The sequence below is a fragment of the Neofelis nebulosa genome, chromosome 5, assembly GCF_028018385.1.
Source record: "Neofelis nebulosa isolate mNeoNeb1 chromosome 5, mNeoNeb1.pri, whole genome shotgun sequence".
Taxonomy (NCBI): domain Eukaryota; kingdom Metazoa; phylum Chordata; class Mammalia; order Carnivora; family Felidae; genus Neofelis; species Neofelis nebulosa.
This window is the reverse complement of record NC_080786.1, coordinates 10,489,360-10,511,690: the sequence shown is the minus strand read 5'-3', so window position 1 is coordinate 10,511,690 and position 22,331 is coordinate 10,489,360. Positions and strand designations below refer to the sequence as shown.

The following is a 22,331-nucleotide window of genomic DNA, read 5'->3' as shown; positions in this document are numbered from 1 at the left end:
ATTCCATAGTTTTTGTATGTCTTCAGTAATACCACAAAAAAAGTTAGGCTGCGATGGTGTTGTTAGTGGGGGCAGAGGAAAGAAGACTAGAAAACTATCTCTATCAGCTGTTTTCCTACGTAGGAACAATGAGCTGGAGTGTTTATGGTGAATAACAGCAGAGGAAATGATTTCATCCACTCGAGGGGCTTTTGAATGGACAATAGGATTGAAGAAATAGAACAGCAGAGCTAGTGCAGAGTAAAATGGTTCCAGGACAGACGTGAGGACCCCTATTCGTCCCATGGGTGCCGCTGGGACAGAAGTGCCAGGTCAGCAAATGGCACCCGGGTGTGTTTGTATTTGTCATCTGGTGCTGGTGGCATCTCCTCCCGAGCCGCTGGTGCAGGTGCCATTTTTGCTCTGGAGTGGTGCATCCAAGGCACGACCTCTTCTAGTTTTAGAGAAGAAAGTGTGGTTGTTAGTACCAAGCGGAGCCCTGTCCATACTGGGTGTCGTTGGTCCTGTGGTGACCCACTCTTCCAAGTGTTGAGGTACACCCAATCCCCAGGTTGCTAGGAGAGAGGTTAATTTTAGTAGGTAGAGGGAGGCAAAAGTTTCCCTACGCGTTGAGCACCTCCACCATGCATTGGGGATTAGTTACATGTTTCATGGCCAGAGAAACCTGGGGGTCTGATGGTGAGGAAGAGACGGAGCTCTCAGGAAAGGGCCTCCCATAAGTCATCTCGAACAGGCTATGTTTTACTTTACCCTTTCGGGTGGCTCTTATCCTGGTGAGAGCTATCGGTAATGATTTTAACCATTTTTCCTGTTTCTTGGCATAACTTTGCCAGGGTCTTTTTTTGAGGGTTCTGTTAGCCCGTTCTGTGTTTCTAGAGGACTGAAGTCTCTAGGTGGAGTGTAAACTTCATTGAACGTGCATATCTTTTGCTGCCTTAGAAGTGAGTTTAGAACCCCAACCTGGGTAACGCAAGTCAGGAAATTCTCTTTTCAAAAGGCCTTGGTGATTTATTTGTCCTCTCTGTCTTGCAGGGAAAAGTTTCAACCCATCCAGTGAAGGTATCTACAAATACCAAGATGTATTTGAAACCCCAGGGACCGGGGACATGACAGCAAAAGGTATTTGCCAGTCTTCCCCAGGTAGTGTCCCACAAATCTGAGCTGCCCTGACTAGAGGGGCCTTGTTTGTCCTGCAGTAGATGCACTGGTTGCTATTTTCTCAGTAGTCTCTTTTATCCCTGGAGTGTTTATAACCTTTGCCAACCATGAGCATAAAGCTTCTTTGCCATAACAAATTGAGTCACTTGCACTCTGAAGAAACCCGTAAGCAGTTTGCTTAGGTATCCAGATTTGTCATTTACCATCCGTCCTCTGATTATTAGGGACTGCTGATAGCTCTTTATCTCCCTGCAAGAACGTATGGGAGTGAATTTATATAAAGGCACAGAGTGGGTGGTGCCTGCATCGACTGATTTATTTCCCTTTATTCCCTCTGAATTTCCTTTCCTGTGGCCCCTAAAGTGAATTCCTGCCACCTTTTTTTGGCTTGTGCACTGCTTCTAGTGGGGTGTGGTTTCTTTGCTGTGTTTGATTTCTTTCTTTCCACTGTGCAATAATCCTTCCTTTCCATATGGCTCCATGGGCCCAGATTGTGGAGAAGGCATAGTAGAATCAGTGTAGATAGTTAGCGTTGGTCTTCACCCAACTCCAAGGCTCTGGTTAGTGCAATCCTGCCTTTTGGGCCGAGGTGCCTGGGAGCAGGCTCTTTGCCTCTACGAAGGTGTTCAGGGACACCATTGCATAACCTGTCTTTCTTTGCCTGTTCTCTATAAAAGTATTGCCATCTATAAACCAGACTTCTGCACTGGACAGGTGTTCACTTTGGAGATCTTTGCAACTAGAGTAAACTTGGTCAGTTGCTTCTGGGCAACTATGGGTAGCTGGTTGATCAAGGTCAGGAAGTAGGGTGGGCTGGTGTCAAAGTATGACCCGGCTTCGGCTGCATCTGAGGGGTATCTATCAGCATGGCTTGATATTGCAATATTCTGTGTTGGGACAGCCACCGATGCCCCTTGGTTACCAGTAAACCAGAGATCTGATATGAGGTCCAAACTGTCATAGGCTGAGCCATGGTTAGCTTTTTCACCTTTCATCAGGAGGCATGTGGCTGTTATGGCTCTCAGGCAGGGAGGCCAACCCTTTGCCACTGTGTCCATCTGTTAAGAGAAAGAAACTATCATTCTTTTTGAGGGCCCAGCTTTGGGTTAACACCCCTGTAGCTATTCCTTGTCTTTCATGCACATTCAAATCAAACAGCCTGTCATAGTCTGGTAATGCTACGGCCGGGGCTTTCGTAAGTATGGCTTTCACTGTATCGAAGGCTTGATCACATGATTTATCCCACTCAGATCGTCTCAGCTTCCTGGAGTTTATCATCAAGGGATTTTGCAGTTAGCCCCAAATTAGGAATCCAGATACAGCAAAATCCAGCCATTCCCCAAAACCCATGCAGTTGTTGGAGGGTTTTTGGTGGGGCTAGCTAGCATATTGCCACTTTTCTTTCTTGGGGAAGGCCTCCTTGTCCCTTAGAAATGATAAACCCCAGGTCGTTTACAGCTTAGAAATGTGGGCCTTTTCTTTTGATACCTTCTATCCCTTTCTGGCCGAGAACTTTAACATAAACACAGTATTTTTGTCAGGAATGTGAGTGGGGCTGGCTGTTAAGATGTCATCCACATACACTAGCATGCTCTTTTCCAGAGTTAACTCTTTTGGATCTTGTCCTAAAGAGAGTGGGGAGATTTTGAATTCCTGGGGTAAAACAGTTCAGCAGTGTTGTCGTTTATGATGGGAGCCAGGGTCTTCCCACTCAAAGGCAAATAATTCCTGAGATGCAGATTTCATGGCATCCGGAAAAAGACATCTTTTAAGTCCAGCATAGTGTAATATTTATTGTTAATTGGCAAATTGGCCAATAGGATATACACATTGGGTACTATAGGATGTATGTCTTGAACACCCTCATTAACAGCTCAGAGGTCTTGAACAAATCTGTATTCCTCACTCCCTGGCTTTTTAACAGGCAAAATTGGGGTGTTGCATGGAGACCTACATGGCCTGACCAACCCTTGCCCTAAGGTCCTATTTATTACCAGGAGGATGCCTTTTATCGCTTCTGGTTTTAGGGGGTATTGCTTTCCCTGGGGCCAACGATCTATCTGCTTTAATTCTACCTTCACAAGCAAAGTGCTGATGGCCCCTCCCACTCATCCTGGCACCCAGTCCTCTAGATTAACTTGGCTTAAAATATTTTGTGGAATCTCATTTCCATTAGATGTTGACAGATCTTGTCGTGGAGCCATGAGGTCAGTTCCCCGATACCTGGGGACTTGGGTTTCTATAGTGTCCTGTTCCCAACTGATTGAGGTCCCTAATTTGGATAAAATGTCTCATCCTAAAAGAGGAACAGGGTACTCTAGTACCTAAAGAAAAGAGAGCTTTAGTAACTTTGACCCTCTTCCACAGGTCAAGGGCTCCAGAAATCTTTTGGTCTCTCCTTTTCCTGAGACTCCTTTTATGTTACATTATCCGTAGAAAGACTACCCTTTTGAGTGTTCAACACAGAGAAAGTGCCTCCAGGATCAAGCAAAAATTCAAACTGATTTCCTCCCACTGCTAAGGTTACCCAAGGCTCCACGTGGGAGATGAGGATCTGATTGTCCAAGACAAGTGAGGAGCCCCATGGCCCCGTCACATCTCATCTTAAGTGAGGGGCAACTGGAATGACTTGCTTGTGTTAGCCCCTTCCCCTTTGGGGGACAATTTGGACAACCCCGTTTCCAATGCCCCACTAGCTTACAGTATGCACATTGATTAGACCCTAACCTCGTTGACAGTCTCTTGGTACCATGGGGTGGGGGGGGGGTGGGCAGGGGCACTCATGGTGCCTTCTTTTCCTCCCCTGGGCTACCTCATGTGGATTGGAAAGCTATCACATCCCTGTTACTGAACACGCTGAAGGCCACCTCTGTAAGCTGAGTGGAGTTATTGTCAGGACCTATGGCCAATTTTTGAAGTTTCAGACGGATAGCTGGAGCACTTTGAGATAGGAGTTAGGTGTTGAGGACCACTTGCCTACCTTGGGCCTTGGGATCCCAACTTGTGTTCCATTTCAGGCAATCCTACAGCCTTTCTGAGGAAGCTGATAGGTTTTTATCTATCCTCTGCTAAATCTCCCTTAGTTTGGACCAGTTTATAGGATGTCTGTTTACTTCTTGCATAGCTTTCAAAAGAAGGCTCTGGAAATGCCCTTAGTTCTCCTTCCCTTCTACACAGTTAGGATCCCATTCAGGGTCAGCCCCTGGTACTGTCTCCTCACTTGGTTTTCTGGAACCCGGCCTGGGCTGATACTCCTAATCAGCCTCTTCTCTGGCTTTTGTTAACATGGCAGACTTTTCTTCTATCATTAGGAGGGTGGTTAGCAAAGCCTGGATGTCTGCCCAAGTTGGATCATGCGTAGAAAAGGTGTTCTGCTTTAGAGTCACAACCTCAACTGGGTCAGAACACAGCCCTTCGGTGTGTGTCTTCCAAGTGTATGAGTCTGAGGTTGTAAACTGGACATGCACATTAATGAAATGTCCATCACCATCAGTACTTGCCTTAATGGAAACATTCCAGTCCTAGGCTTAAAACTAGTCCCTAATCTAGTGGTGCTATCTGGAGGATATACCAGATGCTATCTGGAGGTGCTATAAGGAGGATAATAGGATACAGGAAAAATCAGAGGCTATCAAGGGTGGTGTTAATAAAGGATTAGGAGCTAGTGCAGATGGGGCCAGAGGAGTTGGGTCTGGATATCGGGGGAGTAAGGCAGGGGCCCCTGAGGACTTGTGGCTGATTTAGAGGTGGGGAAAGGGGTTTAGGCTTTTTTCTAGCTTAAAGAAGTTTTCTTCATCAGATGGACCCTTTAATGGGGGAAGCATTTTGGGGGTTTTGGGTTCAACCTTCATTTTATATATGTTACACTTCTGCAGTTGACCCTTATTCTGATATAGTGTCATAAAGCACTGAACATAAGAGATCACTTCCCATTTCCTTGCTCTTTTACAAAACAAGTCCAATTGCAATATGGTATTAAAATTTAAAGTTTCGTTCTCCAGCCATTTCTCTTTATCTTCTAAGGTATACCATGGCCAGGCTACATTGCAAAAGATTCTCTGCTTTCAAGTTAAGGGGAAAAGCCTTCCGGTTATGAAGGATACAGCCCAACAGGGTCTCCTTTGGTATGGAACTTGTCCTTACCCCCATATTCTGGATTCTTCCTTAAGATCTCCTTCCAACTGCCCCTCAACCCACCCCAAAGAGGTTTGCAGAAGTTCATTCTGTTCACTTCCAAAGCCAGGTTTGATTCCCAGTCAGGGAACAAGGCAGCTAGAATGGGGATTCAGACGGAGCAAAAATTCACACAGTCTAATGAACAAAAACATAGCACACAGTTAGATCAACTGGGTCGATGTCTTGCAATCTCCTAGGCCGTAACTACCAGATGCCAGAACTCGTGTCTGGCATCTCTGACAAATAGAACAATTCATCCTCTGATCAGTCTCAGATGGATGGCTCCCGTTTTGCTGGGCTAGAACATCCAAGCCCCTGAATGGCCAGGCATGCAATCTTTTGCTGCCTCCTTCACCCCGGGATTTCTTTGTTGCCTTGCCCACTTTGTGAGACAACTGTAATTAACCTCTACAGGCTGTACCTCAGACCTGGTGCTACTCACCTCAGCGGAGATCCTCACTTCCAAGAAAAACTCAGAGTGTAGCCACTGGATTCTGAGGTGAGGTCGGGACGCCAGGCAGGAGGTCTCAAGCACCAAGAAGGGAGAGTTCCCTGAGGAATCCGTCCCAACCCTAGTAGCCTGAACAGGTAGCCTGGGATGGCTTACTACTGCCCACTGCTCTGTGCTTTGGAAACCAGGTAACCAGAGGATGGAACCTCGGAAGGACTAGTGTCCCATCCTGTGACCGAATTAATGATGTACATTTGCTTCTTGGTAAGTTGCAGATATGGACTACACCAGATGGAGTTGTCACACAAAGGAAACTTTATTTGCAGCAACTAAGGAGATCAAGGGGAATAACTTCCAAAGCCATGACTCTCCAAGAAGGGTTGAACCAATTCTTTTAACTTGGGGGTTTGAGATGAATATTCAGAGGGGGAGTTTCATCACTGCGTATAAAAGGCGAACATAGGTTTGTGCATGTGCACTTAGAAAACATACCTGTATACGCACCATAGGTTATGTTAATGAAGCTTATGTTCCTGCCCCAGGGCAGAGATCCTAACGTTACAATGAAGTTGAGGTAACTGTCCAGCACTTTATGGCTCAGCTGTGCAGGCGTCCCCCTGGTGGTCGAGCTCGAATTTGTCTAGGCCAGTTGGAGTTTTATTTCTTTTCCTGTTCCAGAAATTTGTTAGTTTCAAAAAGATGAAATCGATAGTTCGGCCTAAGTGCAGGGGATCTTACCAGTGACATTATCTGCCTCAATTTAAGCCCTAAATTATAGAAATGTGCTTATTCTCTTCAAAGACAGGGCTGGTGGAGGCTGACCTGCTTTGCCTGGGCAGGGCTGGGTGGGTTGGCTGGTGTATAATCCAGTAAGAGAAACCTGGGAGTCCTGGTAACTGGTGAAGCCCAGGACCCCTTGAGCCAGCAAGTCTAAATGGGGATGAGATTGGCCAATTTTCAGCTGCCGCCTCAAGGTGGTTTTTAGGGGTGGACCCCCTCCACACCGTAGCCTATGCAGGAATTGGTGCCCGGCTCCGGTGCCAGCCCCCTGGACCGCCCGGCCCGCCTCCGGTCAGGTGAAGGGCATGAAGTGTATATGCACGTGTAGAGAAGCTCAGGGATCCAGGGACCTAGAGCAGGGCTGTCGTCCTTCGGAGGCTGGGTCTGAGAGGCTCTCAGGGATGTCAACCTTAAGAATAAAATGGCCAGTTATTTTACCAGCAGAATAAGTTTATTTGAGAATTGCAGAGAAATTGCAATATGGGAAAAACTATGGCAAACCACTGGCAAGTCTGAAAAGACAAAGGGGAGGTCAGCTTTTATTAGGTTTCAGGAAGAAATTAAGGAGGGTAATTTTGATTAGAAGTTCACTGCAGAAGAACAAGGGCTCCAGGTTTCGATGGTCTCTCAATGGCTGCAAGTGGCGATTAGCATGTTGCTGCTGGGGCCGGGAGAGATCTTCTTTTTCTTTTTCTTTTTTCTTTTTCCTTTTTTAATGTTTATTTATTTTGAGACAGAGAGACAGAGTGTGGGCAGGGGAGGGGCAGAGAGAGAGGGAGACACAGAATCTGAAGCAGGATCCAGGCTCTGAGCTGTCAGCACAGAGCCCGACACGGGGCTCAAACTCAGGAACCGTGAGATCATGACCTGAGCCAAAGTCAGACGCTTAACTGAGCCACCAGGCGCCCCTCTGTCTTTGTCTTAAAGGCAGGAGGTGGGGGAACCTTGGTATCAGGTCAGGCCATGACCTCAGGGTTTCAGGAGTTCAAGCTTAGATAGGTGGGCTCTGTGCTGACAGTGTAGAGACTGCTTGGGATTCTCTCTCCCTTTCTCCCTGCCCCTCACCCACTGTGCTGTCTCTATCTCTCTCTAAATAAATATATAAACTTAAAGAAGTTTTTTTCAAGGCAGGAGGTAAAATTCCTATGGGAAAAGGGTCCTTCCTTGTTCTTCCTGTAGGACATGCAGGCTGTAGTGAGGGCTACGTGCACCAGAGCTCCCCCCCACCTTCAGGGCTTCCCGACTTCATTTCTATGAGTGTTCCTTTACCCATTTTCACACTTCCCCCACTTGATCAAGAGCTTTCCTCAGAAGCATCTCTGATTAACAGTAAGGTTTTCTGCCTTTAGTGGTGTTGTCCCCCGGTGCCAGGAAGGACCCTTCCTGATTGTCATGTCCCGCAGTGGAAGGGAAGTGCTCTGACTGGAAACCACCGAGACCACATTGAGTAATGAGGAAGGGAAGGAAGGAGAACTCTCTCCGGCACCTTCCACCTAAAGCCTGTGTCTTACGGAGGTCATAAGTGGTGGAGATCATCTCGGAGCACTGAGCGAGCATCACCCTATTTGGTGCATCAGCTACACAGAGATTTGACAGGCAGCAGGTACAAAGGTTAAACTTGATTGAACAAAATAAGACAAAAAGCAGAATGATGACCCAGTTTGCGTAGTAGCCCTAAACCGAGAGCTCACACCTGAAGGTAGCCAGCTAAATAGATCTAAGGCTCATAGGTCATTAGGCAGAATTCTTTGCAGCCAAAGTGCTTATTCTCTGGTTTATGCAGGTAGGTATTTACTTCCCCAGAGGAATTTATCCACGTGTAGCAGGTGGTATTCACTCTTGTCCAGACTCCTCCTTGTTCAGCCAGTAGATAATCAAGGGCTGTGCCATTATCCATAATTACTGTAGCCAAAGAGTCCAGTGATCATTGTTGGGCTGTTAGTGCTTTGGTTGTGGGGCCAGCTAGCTCTCCTAATGTTTGGGAAAGATTCCCGATCTTGCATTGGTTGGCATTTCCTCCAATGTATGGGAGAAAGTCTCTGCCCAGGGAGGAAAACCAGAGTCATATATGTGTCCTGGAAGTTCCCATGTAGCAGCCATGGAGGCTCAATGGAGTGGACAGGACGGGAGGCTTCTCATTTGGTATGCATATTAACAGGGACAGTGAAATGTTCCAGTGAGCATTGACCTCCAAGTGGCCAGCTGCCAACTTTCATATGCCCTTGAGAAATGCTGTCCAGAACAAACACAAATGGAACCAGGTGGAGCCTCGGGGATGCCAGCTCAGGTCTGGTTATTGATAGATTCACTAGCCGAATGTCCTGACTGACCCTTTCAAGTTATAGCTCAGAAAGTTTGAGGTGACATTCTGTGAGAGATTATTCCCTCCTAAAGGGATTTTTTTTTCTAAAAACCTCACAGAGGAGTCTAGACCTGGTTTTTTCCCCCTGGGTGCAGGGAAACAGATTGTATTTAGGTAAGGAAAAGATGCGGGGAATGAGGGAAGGGGGGCTGACAGAGGCTGAGGTGTTTAGCTGAGCTGGCCCGGTTACAACTGGGGAAAGGCTGAAACAAGCATGGGAACACCTGGCCGTAACAACCTAACCCGACAGGTAACCTCCATGGGCTTATAGGTAAGTTAGCAGTGGGTCTGGGGGCTGAAGAGAAAATAATTACGGGTAAGGCCAAGGGGCCTCTGACATCATAAACAGATTGGAATTTCTGGCAACCGATCCAACATTCAGAGGTTTCTGCCTTTTGCACTAGACAGAGAAATGTGGAGAAGAGCATTGTGTTTTCAAGAGTAAGGGGGGTGGGGGGGGGAAATAACAAAGTAAGAAGCAGTGGGGAGAAAAAGGTATACTGGCTTGGCCTGGCCATCTTGGGAAAGCTGTCTCCTTCAGCTGTCATTGGCTTCAATTCCTAGAAATCTTTACGTTCAGGTCACCAGTTGGGGTACAGGTCCAGCCAGGGTTTGGTGCTGTCTTTAGATGTGACACATGAATCCAAGAGTCTGAAGTTTGGTGGCACAAGCATTGGTTGACAGTAGCTGCTATGGGTCTTCCCAGGGGAGTTGAAGAGTGTCTTTGCAGAGATGTCTTTTCCAGTAGATGAAGTCCCCAGGTTGCAAGGTGCGATGTTTAAGGTCCCCATCTCCTGGGAGCAGCAGTGTGATGACGACCAAAGTGCTGTCCTTTTAGTAGAAGCAATTAGGCCTTTCCAGTGTCGAAGTGTATCTCCTTTTATCGACTGCAGGTCAAAGAGCAGGGGCCTGGCAGGGGTGGGAGCTCTGTTACAAGGAGAAAAGATTCTTACTAAGTCTCTGCAAATACACGCATGGTCGTGAAACATGAGAACACTGGAGAAGAGTTTCAGAATCCGGAGGGATTGGGTAGGAAGAAAAAGATCCATGTTTCAACCTTTGTTGTAAAGGTACACTTTACCAAATTACCCTACGTTATAGAGAGCTTTAAAGGAGAGGAGAAAAGGGGACCTTTAGCTCTGGAAAGCAGAATATGAAAGCAGTCAGTTTTCCATGACAGTTTTAGAAATTCTTATCAGTGCAATGCTGTGATCTTCAGTTGATCAAAACCTGTGTTCCAGAGCATTTGTCAAAGTCTTCGTCATGAGTCGCTTTCAGGACGAAGCTCTTGAAACAATCATCTGTAGCTGACAAAACACGTACAAATAGCAATGGTTAGAGATCTGAGGAGAGTTCGTTAGATCACTGACAAAGCAATTTGGTTATTTCCGTGACAAACATCTCAAGAGAACCAGAATTATGATTGATAACATTGTAGCAAGACATTAGAAATTTCAGGATTTTATAGAATTTCTAGAACACTTACAATGTATGCATATACAAATACCACAAAAAGGAGGCTTAGTATTCTTATTTCACATTGCTGCCCATGTAATATAACATAACAAATAATGCTAATTAGCGTAACATCTCTCCTTTTATATTCTCCAAGTCACTTTTAGGTCAAAAGAACTTAATTTTAGAATTTGATTTGGGGAAGTTTGTCAAAAAGCATCAAAAGGTTTTGGACACTTGACCGGGTAGGATCACAGACCATTTTGAAACAATATTTACTTGCGTATTGGATCAAAGTGACAAATAAAGATTTCAGAGGCAAATACAATGGGTTGTTACATCATTGTTGCTAAAACTTAGCTCTCTTAATATCCAGAAGACTTAGTTTACTTGAGTAATCAAACACCTGATGGTAAAGATTAACATGAAGTACAAGAAATTATTTTGATAAAACACAAAATCTTTGCTTTCTAATTAGATTTCTTTAAAAGGTAAAACCTTTCACAATATTTTATCAAAAGCAGACCAATAGTCCAAGAAAACTTTGTCCTTTTAACAGATAAGAGATCATTTTTGTTTTACATAACTATGTTATTGGTAGTAAGGCTTAATTTTAAAACCCTTATAATAACAATTTAACTTTTAGCCAACTTGACCAGATATAAAAGTCCTTTCTCAAGATTCTTTTTCCACAAACCTTCTACACCTTTTTTCTTTTTCTTTTTCATTTTCTTTCTTTTTTTTTTTTTGAGACTGAGAAAGAGAGCATGAGTGCACATGAGCAGAGGAGAAGGGCAGAGGGGAGACAGAGACCTGAGCTGAAATCAAGAGTCAGACGCTCAACTGACTGGGGCACCCAGGTGCCCCTACAACTTTCTATATCTATTTAGATCTGTCCTATCTTTTTTCTCATTCTGGAACAATGTATTTACTTGAGGAAAAAATTACTTATTTTTCTACCCCCACTCCCACCCCAAAATGCACACACACAAGGATGTCCTTCATACCATTCCTTATCTAAAAAAAAAAAAAAAAAAATCCTGTTTTCTTTTTCATATATGCCCAGTTTCTTTCATGCTTATTATTTCTAGTGGTTTTGTTTAAAAACTTTTTTTTTTGGGGGCGCCTGGGTGGCGCAGTCGGTTAAGCGTCCGACTTCAGCCAGGTCACGATCTCGCGGTCTGTGAGTTCGAGCCCCGCGTCAGGCTCTGGGCTGATGGCTCGGAGCCTGGAGCCTGTTTCCGATTCTGTGTCTCTCTCTCTCTCTGCCCCTCCCCCGTTCATGCTCTGTCTCTCTCTGTCCCAAAAATAAATAAAAAAACGTTGAAAAAAAAAAAAAAAAACCTTTTTTTTTTTTGCTGACAATTTCAACTTTATTAGCTTCCAAATTTCAAAAACTTATATAGCTTATCTAGATATGATGTGCGATGGTTGTTACAGATTTACTCTCAGAGGATAGCTTAATTGCTTATGCATTACCCGAGGTTAATAGAAATTTCTATATAGTTTAAAAAACACACACCAAAACACACACAGGCTTTTCTTTGGAAATGGTAGTATGAGATTCATTGGCATCTGTGGGCTCATGCTGACAGTGCTCCGTTAGAGTGGGAGTGATAGGACAGGCCAGGGCAACAGGATCCCCACGTTACTGTGGAAGAGGCTTCTCTTAAGTCACGTGGGCAGAGTAAAGATTTGAAAAATGGAACCACTTCTAAACTGGTGACGGAGCTATAAGTAGCCGGGAAGCTATCAACAGAATTCCCGGCTCTGCAAACTGCTGTAAGAAAGGGGGGAAGTAAGGTCCTTTAAACAAAGATTGCTGCCTGGCTGCCAATCTGAAAAGACCAGGCAATAAAGTCTGAGCCTATCCCAGAGCGATGACAGCCTGGCCGTGAGGAGTTCCCACCGTGGGCGGACAGGACAGGTGGGTGGTGGTGTTCACTCTGGCCTCTTCAGCTGGCGCTCAGACACTTTTGTTCCTCAGCCAACTGTGATATAAGAGTGGGGGCTTTCAAACATATTGGATCATTCCAAAGTAAGAAATTAGTCTACTTTATGGTCCAGCATGTACCTGTATATAGAAAACCATCTAAATAACTGAAATAGAAGTTTAATAAACTGATGTGTATTTCCTATATTCAGTATATGCCATGAATATACTGTTCTGCATTTTATGAAATTATTTTTAATTTATAGATACATTAAAACCTTGGGTTGCGAGTAACTTGTTCTGTGAGTGTTCTGCAAGACAAGCAAACATTTCTAATAAATTTTAATTTGATAAACAAGCAATGTCTTTCCATACGAGTAGTATGTGATGCTGAATGTCACATGATCACAACTGAGCCAATGGATCTTCTCTCTCTCACTCTCTCTTTCTCTTTGCAGGATTGCGGGTGATCATCTCCCATGCTTGGATCCTTGGTCTCAGGCCACAGTGTTTGGCAGAAATCAGTAATTTTTCAGAACATTGGAAGGTGCCCACCACTGGCACTAGTGTATTTTTGTCACTTCAAAGCACCTGTGGGCAGTCCTTTGCTTTCCTTAGGGTCTGCTTTTCCACAGACGCTTTCCTCTGCTGCTTTATTGCCACTTACATTAAATACAGTATATGACAATAGTTTATTAATGCTGTACTGTAGTCAACATCTGTGTGAGCGTATACAATGGCCCCCATGCAGAAAAAGGTTGAAAAGAAAGGCAGTAAGAAGGAGATGATTACGGTGCAAGTTAAGAAGGAAATCATGGAGAAGTACGAACGAGGTATGCGCGTGGCCGAAATTGCGGGATTTTATAAGTCTACGTCTGCATTTCGTCTGCAGAGGGAGAGGAGAAAAAGATGGAGGAACCCCTCACTTCAGAGGAGATTAGGGAGATGTGTAAAATGTGGGGAACAGTGCAAAATTTTGTAGAAAGGCACCACCGCATAAGGCTGTCGCAGTGCGAGCGATGAATCTGTTTAATGCCAATGTCACATTTCCGCGAACTCCTCCAAAGGAGGCAAAAGCAGGCGTCGTTGGATAGGTTCCTTGTTAAAGCTGCATCAAGGGGCGCCTGGGTGGCGCAGTCGGTTAAGCGTCTGACTTCAGCCAGGTCACGATCTCGCGGTCCGTGAGTTCGAGCCCCGCGTCAGGCTCTGGGCCGATGGCTCGGAGCCTGGAGCCTGTTTCCGATTCTGTGTCTCCCTCTCTCTCTGCCCCTCCCCCGTTCATGCTCTGTCTCTCTCTGTCCCAAAAATAAATAAAAAACGTTGAAAAAAAAAAAATTTAAAAAAAAATAAAAAAAAAAAAGCTGCATCAAGAAAAGAGCTGAAATCAAGAAAAGAAAAGGATTCCACTGAGCCAACAGAGAGCAGCGATTCTCTTAGTGACAGTGAAAGTCCTGCACAACAACCCTCCTCTCTCTTGTCTCCCTCACACCAGCCACGAAGGTTTTCAAAGGCACGTTCAGGTTAATTTATTTTTCTTTATATTTTTTATTTTCTTTATTATTTTGTATTATATTACGGTATAGTAACCATTTTTATATGAGTATTTTTGGGTTGTGGAAGGAGTCATCTGAGTTTTGATTATTTTTTATGGGGAAATTTGCTTTGATATACAAGTTCTTTGGATTACAAGCATGTTTCTGGAATGAATTATGCTTGCAAATCAAGGTTTTACTGTAATCTACAATATTTATAAAGTGTAGGTAAAACCGAAAGTATATTATCCATTATTTATGTGGATATACATAATACAGGTATTTTCTACATAGCTGTTAATCATAATTCATCAATGCTCTGTTTGAAAAACAGGAAGTTGTAGTCGACCCTTCCAGAGGAGGAGAAAGGTCTCATGGGAGCACGTGGTTTCTCATCTTCCAAGGGACGCCTGCTGCATTGCCTGAATTCAGCAGTAAATGTGCAGTTTGTGCAGAGTTTATAATTTATGGTAATTATTCTGTGTTCTTTTTCTCGTTGTTCATTATGTGTTCTCAGCTCTTCTTCCAGTATTTTACAGTATTTGTAATCTTGGGGGTTTTTCAGTGAAAACTAGGAAGCAGGCAATCATATGCCATCATAAGTTAGCACCCTGCAGTAGGATTAGCAAACTTGTAAATGTATTTCAGTCTTTTCAAGGTTAAACATGTTTATTGATAGATCCAAATATTTTTTGTGTCTCTGTGAAAATTAAAAAGCCAAGAGTATAGGCACTTATGTTTAGCATTTAATGTTTATGTTATTTGGAAATGGTTTGGGTATTCAATAAATATCCATCATTTAGTTTAACCTAGTATAAAATTTGGTCTTATTAACATTTATTAACATTATTTGCTTTCAGCAAATATACTCGGGATTAGGCACTAAACAGCTAACCATCATCTTACTTCTCCTGTTGACTAATTTTGTATTACAAAGATAGTATGGATTTATTTGATTAGTAACCCAGGTAGAAAAAGCTGTTTCTCTGCATTATATTTAATGTTGAACTCTAAAGACAGGCCTATTTTTCTTAAACCAACAAGTTTAAATTAGTGTTTATCAGAGATTCAGATCCTATGAACTGAAAAAACCATTTAGGTTCACTGCTATTTTTTTGGGACTATATTTGACTTATATAAACACTTAATTTTCTTTAAGACCATTAAATAGAGGTCCTGACAACTTAATTTTGGCAATACCAATTCCAAGGTCGACTAGAAAGTAGTGAGCTAGCCCAGTGGGCTCTGTGGGTACCCACGCCTGTTTGCTCACAGGCCTTTGAGTTGCTGGGGATCTTCTCTGGATCCGCTTCTCCGACATCATTTAATATAAACCTTAAAGATACAACAGGCAATTATTTTACTAGCAAAATGAATTTATTTGGGAATAACAGAGGCACTATAATTCGGGACAGGCAAATTATGGCAAGCCATAGGCAAGTCTGAAGAGGCAAAGGGAAGGTCAGATTTCATTAGGTTTTTATATTATTATTATTTTTTAATTTTTTTCTTTTTAAACGTTTATTTATTTTTGAGACAGGGAGAGACACAGCATGAACAGGGGAGGGTCAGAGAGAGGGAGACACAGAATCCGAAGCAGGCTCCAGGCTCTGAGCTGTCAGCACAGAGCCTGATGCAGGGCTCGAACTCATGGACCGCGAGATCATGACCTGAGCTGAGGTCGGCCACTTAACCGACTGAGCCACCCAGTCACCCCGTTTTTATATTATTTTTAATGTTTATTTTATTTTTGAGAGAGAGAGACAGAGTGTGAGGGGGCAGGGGCAGAGAGAGGAGACAGAATCGTAGGCAGGCTCCAGGCTCTGAGCTGTCAGCACAAAGCCTCATGTGTGGCTCCGCTTCACGAACCATGAGATCATGACCTGAGCTGAAATCAAGAGTTAGACGATTAACCGACTGAGCCACCCAGGCGCCCCAGGCTTGATTAGGTTTTAGGAGGAAACTGGGGAGGATTGCTTGAACACAAGTTCACTGAAGAAGCTTAGATCGCGACAGTTTTTCATTGGCTGCAAATGGTGGATAGTGCATTATTGCCGGGGCTCTGAGAGATTTTCCTTTTTCTTAAAATCCTATGATAAAAGTGCCCTCCCTTTTCAAGAATTGGCTGCCTGGGTGGCTAGGTCAGTTGAGCATCTGACTCTTGATTTTGCCTCAGGTCATGATCTCACGGTTGGTGAGCTCCAGTTCAGGGTTGTCCCCTCCACACTAAACCTGTGGTCGTCCCCGGTTACCTCAGGCTGGCTCAAGTGTTTTGAACTGGACATGCCTCGGCAGCACAGTTTAGGGTAGCCAGGAAATGAAATAAGCAAGAGTTGGGAAAGGCTAGGTCTCAGAAGCAGAATAATGGGGGTCCATAGCATTTGCCTAATTCCAACACTTAACCTACACAAATGTGTTTATTCCCTCTGAAGGCAAAGCTGGAGGAATCTGCATTTTGTTGCCTGGGACTGGGCTGGGTAGGCCGACTGACCAGGGTATATTCCAACAAAAGATACCTGGGAGCTTTAATTACTGGTAAGTCTGGGACCCCAGCAGGCAGCCAGTCTAAATGGAGACCGACTGTGGCCAGTTGAAAGCTGACCCCTCAGAAAGATATTCAGGGTGGACTTTCTACCCCCTGGAGATATTAATGGTGGTTGGGAATGGCCTGAGTTTCACAGACCTGCAGGGTCCTCGTAGCCAAGGGCTGGCTGAAAAATTGCAGTCTGTACATGGGTGAATCCACAGGTTAGGGTAGCCAGAGACCTGGAACAGGGCAAGTGTCAGGACAGGCTGGGTCATGGGTGGGACTACTGTAGGTCCAAAGGTATCTGCCTACTCCCAAGCCCAAATCTCCGCAAATGAACATGGAGGGGCCAAGGGTAGGTGACTGTAAATGGACCACATTGGCAAGTTGAGTGTTTTGAATTAAAAGTACTTAAGAAACAGCCCAGGCAAGACAACTCCCTGACCTGCCTTCTTTGTCTCCAGAAAGCAGGAAATAAATCTCCCATGTGAAATGCACCCTCCCTGTACCAAGAAGTAAGGAGTCATCCTTGTCACCAGAGATAACAGAATTCAGAGCCAAGAAAGCTATAGAAACCCATCTTGTTACTTTTACTAATTTACTTCCCCAGCCCAAATTCTGTTAGATTTCCTTACTAACTGAAGCTCCCAAACATTCATTTTCTTTGTTATGTCTATGTTATGTTAATTCCTCACAGATTGTTCCTTTGTCTAAAAAGTGGAAAAGCTGGGGCACCTGGGTGGTTTAGTCAATTGGGCGATTGGGCCTCTGACTTTGGCTCAGGTCATGAGCTCCCAGTCGGTGAGTTCGAGCCCCACGTTGGGCTCTGTGCTGACAGCTCAGAGCCTGGAGCCTGCTTCAGATTCTGGATCTCCCTCTGTCTCTGCCCCTCCACCCACCCCTCTTTCTCTTTCTTTCTCAAAAATAAACATAAAAACATTTTTTAATAAAAAATAATAATGATAAGTGAAAAAGCTGCTTGCCTTTTGTTCTCAAACTTAGCATTCGGCCTCCATTCACACATAGTTAAATTTTGTGGTTTTGTCTTCTATTAATCTGTTTCATATCACTTAAATTCTCAAACCAGCTAAGGGAACCTTGTTAAGTAGAGGTAAATTTTTTCTCCCCAGCAGTTGGAATAGACAATAGGACAAACTTTACTCGCTGGATGCTGCTACACCTGAGAAATCTTACAATCTCAGACAAAAGCTGGCAGAAGGTAATAATCCCCACCCTGTTAGCACCCCGTCTACTCCCAGCTCTCTACCTGTAGGTCTAATAGAAGCAAGAATGGTGAGAGGTGTTTTCACACTAAATTTATACTAGTAAAAGAAAATAACTGTGGAGCCAGTTCCTTGGGCTTAGCGACACTGGTAAATTCCATAGAGTACTCTTGGCTTGACTGATCCTGTTCTACCTAGAGATGGTCACATTTTCTTTGCCATTGTCTTCAGTGTCATTTCTCATGAAAAGGAATTAACCACACGGGAAGAACGCAGGCATAGGCCCTATTGACCTGAATATGGAGCTCGCCTCACAAACTGGTAAGTTCACAGTTCACATCAGGCTGGACTCCATATAGCATTTTACCACATGTCCTTTTTGTGAGGTTTTTCCTTTTATCTATTTACATGTCCTGTGAGCTTGGCTTTGCAAACAATAAAATCTTCTCTCTGGGGTCTACCATCTGGAGAATACACTGGCTCGAGTGCACCCTGGTGGCCAGGAAAGTACACGGACTATGGGTCAAGTACATGTAGTTGCAAGCAACACACTCTATCCAGCCGTGCCAGCTCTTAGGGATTTGTCATAAAAGATCCTAGACCAAAAGATAAATAATCTCTTAACCGTGATTATTAGTGCTGGAAAAGTCTTATCTCATGAGCTGGTATTGGTGTTGCAGGAGTCACAGATTAAAACTGGATGCACCTCACACTTTCTTGGGAGAACACAGACACTGTTCTCTAGAAGCCAACCTGACCACATGTTCACTGAAGACTGAAAAGGCTAAACTTTTCATACTACTTTGGTAAGAAATTTTGGAAACTGAGGGCTACAAAGCATACCTCCAAGATGCCATCTTCCGATCATTGTCTAGGCCAAAAAATGGCCGGGGTGGAAGCATGAAGTCTACCATGGGGACGCCCCATCTGCCTAGTCGGTCACTATGACTGAATCATACCCTGAGGAGTGGCCAAGGGTCCCAGATGTTGTCTCCTATTGGAGGCTAGTCCCACCAGGCATCCAGGCTATCCTGGCAAGGCAATCCACACTAGTGCCCCTCTGCCTAGCTGCTGAGGGAAGGGCGGCTGTGCCCCTCAGCCCTTGGAAGCCGGCAGGTGTCTTTTGCCACCCACCCAGGGCAGATGCCACCCCAGGGCTTCTCCACACACCCGCCAGGGTCCGGGTCCCCGGCTCCCCTGAACCTGCCTGGCCTGAGCAAGTGCTGCACGCACCGCACCGCGGCAGCCCCCTTCGGGCACCTGGACAACCGGGGCAGCTCCCAGAGCACCTGCATAGCCTCTTGCCAGACAAAAGCTGCCCCTCAAGTTCTTGCCACCGCCATGGCCACAGCTCTCAGCGGGCCCCGGTCGGCCTCCATGGGAACTGGCTCCCTCCCCCATAGGGGCCCTGGCGCCCAGAGCAACCGAGGCCCCCGGGGGCTCCTGCTGCGGGAAGCCCGGGCCACTCGCCCAGGCCCCCCCTCCCCCCGCAACCCCGGCTCTCCCAAGGTAGTCGTCTTTCCTCCAGCCTGGCCTTCAGGGGCAGTACAGGCGCCCTGGGGTCAAACACGGTTTGGAGCCGGGCAGAATCCCGCTTCCCCGCGGAGGCCTGGCTCCTGGCACCCTGGCCTCGCCCTACGGCGGCCCTGTTCCGGGTCCAGGGCTCCCTGGCCCCCCTGACGTGCCTCCGAGCGCCAGGGCAGTGCCCCGGCCACACCTGGCGCGCCGGCCTCGGGCGGCAGGGGGCGCGCCAGGCCTCCCAACAAGGGGCCAGACAGGACGCGTGTGGCGCGGCAGGGGGCGCAGGGCTCCAACCAGCTCGCTTGGACTCGGGGTGCAGGGAGCCCACGGCGGCCAACGCTTTGCGCGGCCGAGGCGGCACGATGACATGGACAACAGGCAGTTTCCATTTGGCTTGGCCGACCGCTGGGGTCCCAGGTGTGTGCCATTCCAGGGCCCCTTCCGCCCCGCCCCCAGCCGCCAGCGGGAAGGGAGCCCGGGCTCTCCCGGCTCCGCCCTGGGCGCGAGTTGGGGGCGGGGGGCGTTGGGGACGGGGACGACGTGGGCCCCGCTGAACTGTCGCGCTTGGACTCAGGCACGTGACTGGTTCCAGCAACAGCCCGCTCCCGTGACCGGGTCTGCCCGCATTCCTGCCCTCTGGCTCCAGGTCTCTGGCTCCCCTGAACCGTGCCCGCGGGCCCGTCCGTCGGTAGGCAGCACTCACCCCATCAGCCTGCTCGGGCCAGCGGGGAACGTCCGGGCCACCGGAGCTCGGCTGGGTCCACAACCGGCCTCATCGCCCTCAGAGACGTGGCAGCCTCCCTGCCCCCAAGTCTTGCGGGGGTGGCAGCTTCACATGGGCCGCGGGCACACCCCATCCTCCTAGGCTGTCTGACCGGGTCCCACGCTGACCAGTCGCCCAGGGCCCAGGTGTCGTCTCTGGACGGAGGCTTGTCCTGCCATCCACCCAAGCCTCCTGCCATCCACCCATTTTTATCTTGGCAAGGCATTCCATACTCCTCCATCTGTCGACTGCAGGATGAAAGGGTGTTTGTGTGGTATTTGTAATTAGTAAGTTGTTTAATTTCCTGGTTGTTTTCTGGTTAGTTATCCTCTCCAAACTTTGGTAGGTTGTCTCATGGCTTTGGTGTCCTTATATTTCAAGCTCATCCTTGGCAATAAATGCATTCCTTTTCTTTAGGGTTCTTTGATTCTGGGTTAACTTGTGACGTTAATGTAAAAGGCATATGTGAGGTCGAGTGAAGTTCATACCTGGCAATATACCTCCTTCCTGATATTTTGAGTTGCTTTATTTTATTTTATTTTATTTTATTTTATTTTATTTATTTATTTATTTATTAATGTTTACTTTTGAGAGAGAAGAGACAAGTAGGGGAGGGGTAGAGAGTGAGGGAGACAGAATCTGAAGCAGGCTCCAGGCTCTGAGCTGTCAGCACAGAGTCCAACGAGGGACTTGAACTCACGAACCATGAGACACGACCTGAGCTGAAGTCCCACACTAAACTGAGCCACCCAGGCGCCCCTTGAGTTGCTTTATATTGATCACAGCCAGTATGGTGTGAGGAAGCCCATGCCCATGTACATGTCATTTCTGTAAGCCCTGGTTCAGTGCCCGTTTAATAGCCGACATCAATCATCAGACTCGAAGTACCCAGTTCAACTGTTTTCTAAACCTGGACTTCTTGTTACCCTCAGTTTTCAAGACTTCCCATCTCAGGTGCTAGATATCATGAAGAGAGAAGCTGTTTTTGGTTTGTTGTTTCTGGTTTTCTGACACACTGATCCATGGTCATAGGAAAATGAACATTTTTTATGTCACTATGTTTGAGGTGGGTCATAAAGCAATGTAGCAGTTGGAGGCAATATTGACTGGCTGATTTGCTCATTTGATGCCTACTTGACCCTGGCGTTGCTCAGATTGTTTTTGTGGCCTGGTCCCTCTTTAGACAGCTATTTTGACACCTGTATGAACAGGAATTTTCCTCAGGGGAGGAAATTCCTCTCTTATTCCCCCTGCTCCTAGACTTTGATAAAGCATATTTAATTTTAGTTTTTGAGTCTAATAAGCTTCTACTTATACTGTAGATTAATAATCCATTCCTCTGGTTGAGAAATGACCAAAGCACACAGGAAACCAGGAATGGCAATGAAAGAAAAGGTAGCAACGTCATATTTATATTAAGTCTTGCAAACAAACTGGCACCTGGACATCTTCCCTGACATTTGTACATATCTCGGGACTGATACCTAGAGAGTGGTTATGCTCCTACTTCACTGAGTCACAATTTGTCAGAGAATCTGCGTCATGTTGGATTCTCCCAAACAGACCCCGAGACTAGGATTTGGGTATAAATAGTTTATTTGGAAAGCGATCCTAAAAAAAAGCATTGCAAGAGAGTCCAAGAAAGGAGGAAAGCCTACAGAGAATATGATGATGATCGGATTTGCAGGGGGTACTGGTGCTGTGCACAACGGAGGTCTGTCTTGCTGGGGACCCACCTCAGAAGTGTCCCATCAAGAGTCTGGGAAGCTCAGATATTTATGCACTAACTCCTTCTCCTTAGTAGTTGAAGTTTGCCTGGGGTCACGGACTCCCTGGAACTTCTGGCCTGCCCCCAACACAGGCCCACACACAGTCTAGCAATCAGAGAATGCCCGGGCAGCAAGTCCCAGGTGCTGTGGTGGGACTCTCTCAGTTTATCTTTGACTTTCCATTCTGTCAAGTCCAGTTGCAGCCCATTGCATTACTATTTTGTATCTAACTGTTCCATTTTTAGCCCGCGGGAGACCCTCAAGTTGACCTCTGGGTGTGTTTGATGAGATTCCATTAACATTTGCTATCTTCCTCCTCTTCTAGCAAATCTACCAGTCTCAGGGTCATCTGGTACCCTTTCTGCCTCGGGTGTGGAATCAGCCATTTGTCAAGAAGCCCTGATACCTTTGAGTGGGAAATGGCATTTAGAGACTAAAATTCAGACACGAAGGCCACTGCTACTAGACCTTTTCAGCAAATAGAGCTTGAAAAAACCGCTTTTTAGAAAGAAACAAAAGAAATAATGAGTTACTGACATTTCCTATTTAAATGTAAGATTACGGGGCTGCCTGGGTGGCTCAGTTGCTTGCGCGTAGGACTCTTGATTTTGGCTTAACTCATGATCCCAGGGTCATGGCTTGGAACCCTGCATCAAGCAAGCCCCACGTCACTGGGCTCCC

At 45.9% G+C, this 22,331-nt stretch overlaps 1 protein-coding gene and 1 long non-coding RNA gene across 8 annotated transcripts in view; both read left to right on the top strand.

The window, feature by feature from the left end:
• Positions 1-8,026: 8,026 nt before the first annotated feature.
• LOC131511682 (uncharacterized) lies at positions 8,027-13,433 on the top strand. Its single transcript, XR_009261668.1, has 2 exons — positions 8,027-9,198; positions 12,774-13,433. It is a non-coding gene; the product is annotated as an uncharacterized LOC131511682 (long non-coding RNA).
• Positions 13,434-19,372: 5,939 nt separating this feature from the next.
• Positions 19,373-22,331, top strand: part of POMGNT2 (protein O-linked mannose N-acetylglucosaminyltransferase 2 (beta 1,4-)) — a 50,747-nt gene continuing 47,788 nt past the window's right edge. For 2 of the 7 annotated variants that reach the window (XM_058729615.1, XM_058729612.1), the window contains exon 1: positions 19,607-19,802. Coding sequence is in view for 1 of the 7 variants with exons in the window: in XM_058729616.1 (XP_058585599.1) it covers positions 19,481-19,535 (55 nt within the window). In the remaining 6 variants the exon portion in view is untranslated. Of the gene's footprint in view, positions 19,536-19,606; positions 20,156-22,331 lie in introns of those variants that run through there. The other 5 variants (XM_058729616.1, XM_058729611.1, XM_058729614.1 and 2 more) reach the window with 5 other exon arrangements.